The 3163-nt window shown below is 49.7% G+C and overlaps 1 protein-coding gene across 2 annotated transcripts in view; it reads left to right on the forward strand.

Moving 5' to 3' along the window:
- Positions 1 to 6: 6 nt before the first annotated feature.
- The window catches only part of Grk3 (G protein-coupled receptor kinase 3), a 164353-nt gene continuing 161196 nt past the window's right edge, over positions 7 to 3163 (forward strand). For both annotated transcript variants that reach the window (XM_029554026.1, XM_008849004.3), the window contains exon 1: positions 7 to 95. In XM_029554026.1, the coding sequence (XP_029409886.1) occupies positions 25 to 95 (71 nt within the window). In that variant the 5' untranslated portion in view covers positions 7 to 24. The remainder of the gene's footprint in view (positions 96 to 3163) is intronic.

Here is a 3163-nt window from a genome sequence, read left to right on the forward strand (position 1 = left end):
GTGCTGGCAGATGTCAGCTACCTGATGGCCATGGAGAAAAGTAAGGCGACCCCGGCCGCCCGAGCCAGCAAGAAGATCGTCCTACCCGAGCCCAGGTACCGGCCGCCCGCGCCCGCGCCGCCCCATGCCCGGGATGCGACTAGACCCGCTGGACCAGTCCCGCTGCCCTCCTGCCCCGTCCATCCACCAGCCCTCGGTCCAGTGATTGTGGTCCCCTCGCCCCGTTTCTCTGGTCTCATCTGTGTCACTCCATTTGCCCCATCCCTGGCCATACTCCAGCCCCAGCCGTCTGCTCCAGGTCTGTCCCCCAACCCCCGGAGAGACGGACCCCATCCCTGCGCCCCTGTCCTTGCGCTGCTGTCCCGGGACGGACCCCATCCCTGCGCTCCTGTCCTTGCGCTGCTGTCCCGGGACGGACCCCATCCCTGCGCCCCTGTCCTTGCGCTGCTGTCCCGGGACGGACCCCAACTCTGCGCCCCTGTCCTTGCGCTGCTGTCCCGGGACGGACCCCAACCCTGCGCCCCTGTCCTTGCGCTGCTGTCCCGGGCAGCTGCACCCTCTGGTCTCTTTAGCTCAGCTGGAGAGCACAGGGCAGGCTGGTTGCAAGAACTTAAGCCTCTGTGGCTGTAGGCTCTACTGGAGGTCTATCTGTCTAGCCAGTCTCCCAGCCTTTTCCTGGTCCTTTGCCCCAGCAGTAAGTACATTTGGACCCCCTTGGTTTCCTGTTTTTCTCCAGGCGTGTCACCCGAACCGCTTTCCTTAACTTGCACACCTGGTGGCACTTTGTTGAAAGGATGAAATAAGTCACTTTAAAACGCACACAGTGATAGCCAGTGCCAGACAGGAGCTTGTTAGTAAATTACCAAAGACGGGTTCCCATTGAATTGGTCCAGGCTGGGTGACACCCCTACCAAGCTGCATTTTATCACAAATGATTGATGACTGAATTGATGGCTTCTTGGAGTTTATTTGTTCCAGTTATGCCCAGGGCCCCAGAAGAAGACTGTTCATGGGGTTCATACGGAGTTCCCACCTGCATAGCAGGCAGGAGTGTCAGGTCTGTTTCTTTGGCCTCTTTCCTAATTAACATCACCATCAGTTGTACAGCGAATGTGGCTCCATGGTGCAATATAGCTTCATGGGCATGATGATGGAGGTCTGGCACCATCTTTGTGGCCATCCCCCAACCATGCATCTAAACCAAAGGTGATCTCTTTTTGAAACTATCAAGTGTGACACACCCAGGTAGCTTCAATGTTATCTTGGTATAAGAAAAAGCAATATATTTATTACTTAAAAAAATTTTTTTTAGGTACTGGGAATAGAACCCAGAGCCTCACACATGCTAGGTGAGCGCTCTTACCACTGAGCTGCATTCCCAGCTGCCAAAGAATCTTTGGGATGCTAAGCGCTGATCAGATTATTTATTTATTTTTCACATGATCCAGGGAACCTCAAATCCCTTTGAGAGGCTGGGAAGTCAAACCGTGGTGCAGCTGTGCTGGCTGGGTATTTTTGGCTTGCCTTCCCTCCCCAGCCTTTCCTGTTCACTGGCTTCTCTCTGTGCTGTGTTGCTCTTGTGGCAGAGTAAATCAGGGAAGAACGAAGACCTTGGTGGACTGTCTTGGAGCTGTAAACGGGGCATGCTAGACAGGATCTTCCCAGATCAAACCTGTACCTCGCTGTACCAGGGACATGCAGAGGATGTGTTTGGGGAGAGACTGTTTCTTTCTTTTTCTCCCGCTTTTCCTCTGTTGCTCCCCTCCAAGAGGGGCAGGGGATCTTAAATATGTAAGGAGTCTATATATAAAGTCAACAAATCACAACATGGGGGAGTTTGTGGGGGGGCATATACTATTACTAAAATTAGAAACATCTATTTGTTCTTTTTTTTTTTTTTTTTTTTTTTTTGGGGATTGGAGAACAGGTAATTTAAGTGGTAGGTGCTTTGCAGTGTCCCTCTCCGCAGCATGCTTCTGAGCCTGGCCCTTCACTTCCTTGTTCAGTGCCTCTATTTTTCTGTGGTCTTCTTTGGTAATCCTTGCTTTTAAGGGAGACTTGATGGTAGCTGAGCTTATGAGTCTTGGCATTTTAAAATTGAGAAATGTCAACAGGAGAGTCACGTTAGGAAAGAGCTCTTTGGTGATTTTTACTACGTTGCTGTTTCTCAGATAGACTTGAACTAGGCCATGGGGGAGGTATTTCTCTCAATTGCTTTGGAATCGCTAAATCAGTTCTGTAATATAATATAACCACTCACACAGTGACAATCACCCCTTGTGCCATGTGAGGATTCGGTTACACTGGGAGAGGCTATTCAGAGTTGTGTTTGCCCGTGAGAAGGTGCGTTTGAACTTGCCTTTGGTCTGGCACTATTGATTTTTATTTCCAGCGAATTATCTGGTCACTATAGTATTCCTTGTGTCTCCTGATCTCAGTGACTTTACCTTCCCCAGTTTTAAACAGAGAAGCAACAGAACCAGACAGTATCTAGTTAGTTATAATGAAATGGGTCTGCAGGGCCCAGCCTCCCCTTGCCTGTTACAGAGAATCTCAGAAAATGGAACATTGAGCCCAGGGGAGAGTTTGTGTCCCTGAGAAGGAAAGAGGCAAACATTTTGTTATGTTGACACATTATTCAATTAACGAAGCAATGAGTGTAAATCCTGTAAAAGCTGACTATTTGTTCAAATTACATCGCTGTTTTAGTTTATCGAAACGTTTGTTGAGCTAATGGAGCTCGTAATGGGCCCTGTTGGGAGTGACGACTGTGACCGTTGCAGCCTGGTTAAGCAGTGTGTTTGTTTATCTCCTGTGCCCCTTGGATGCCATGATGAAGAGCACTATTCCCATTGAGGCGGGGTCTAACTCAGATGAAGGCCCGGGAAGAGCTATCTCTTTGACAAGCCATGATTACGTCCCAGCACTTGGGAGGCAGAGGCAGGTGGATCTCTGTGAGTTCAAGGCAGCCGGGTGTGGTGGCACATGCCTACAGTCCCAGCACTTGGGAGGCAGAGGCAGGTGGATCTCTGTGAGTTCAAGGCCAGCCTGGTCTACATAGTGAGTTCCAGGACAGCTGGGGCTACAGGGAGATCTTGCTTCAAAAAAGAAAAAAAAAGAGCTCCATTTCATTATTAAAATACACAGTTTCATACAGAAAAAT

The sequence above is a fragment of the Nannospalax galili genome, unplaced genomic scaffold (assembly GCF_000622305.1).
Source record: "Nannospalax galili isolate Female #2095 unplaced genomic scaffold, S.galili_v1.0 scaffold103, whole genome shotgun sequence".
NCBI classification, from domain to species: Eukaryota; Metazoa; Chordata; class Mammalia; order Rodentia; family Spalacidae; genus Nannospalax; species Nannospalax galili.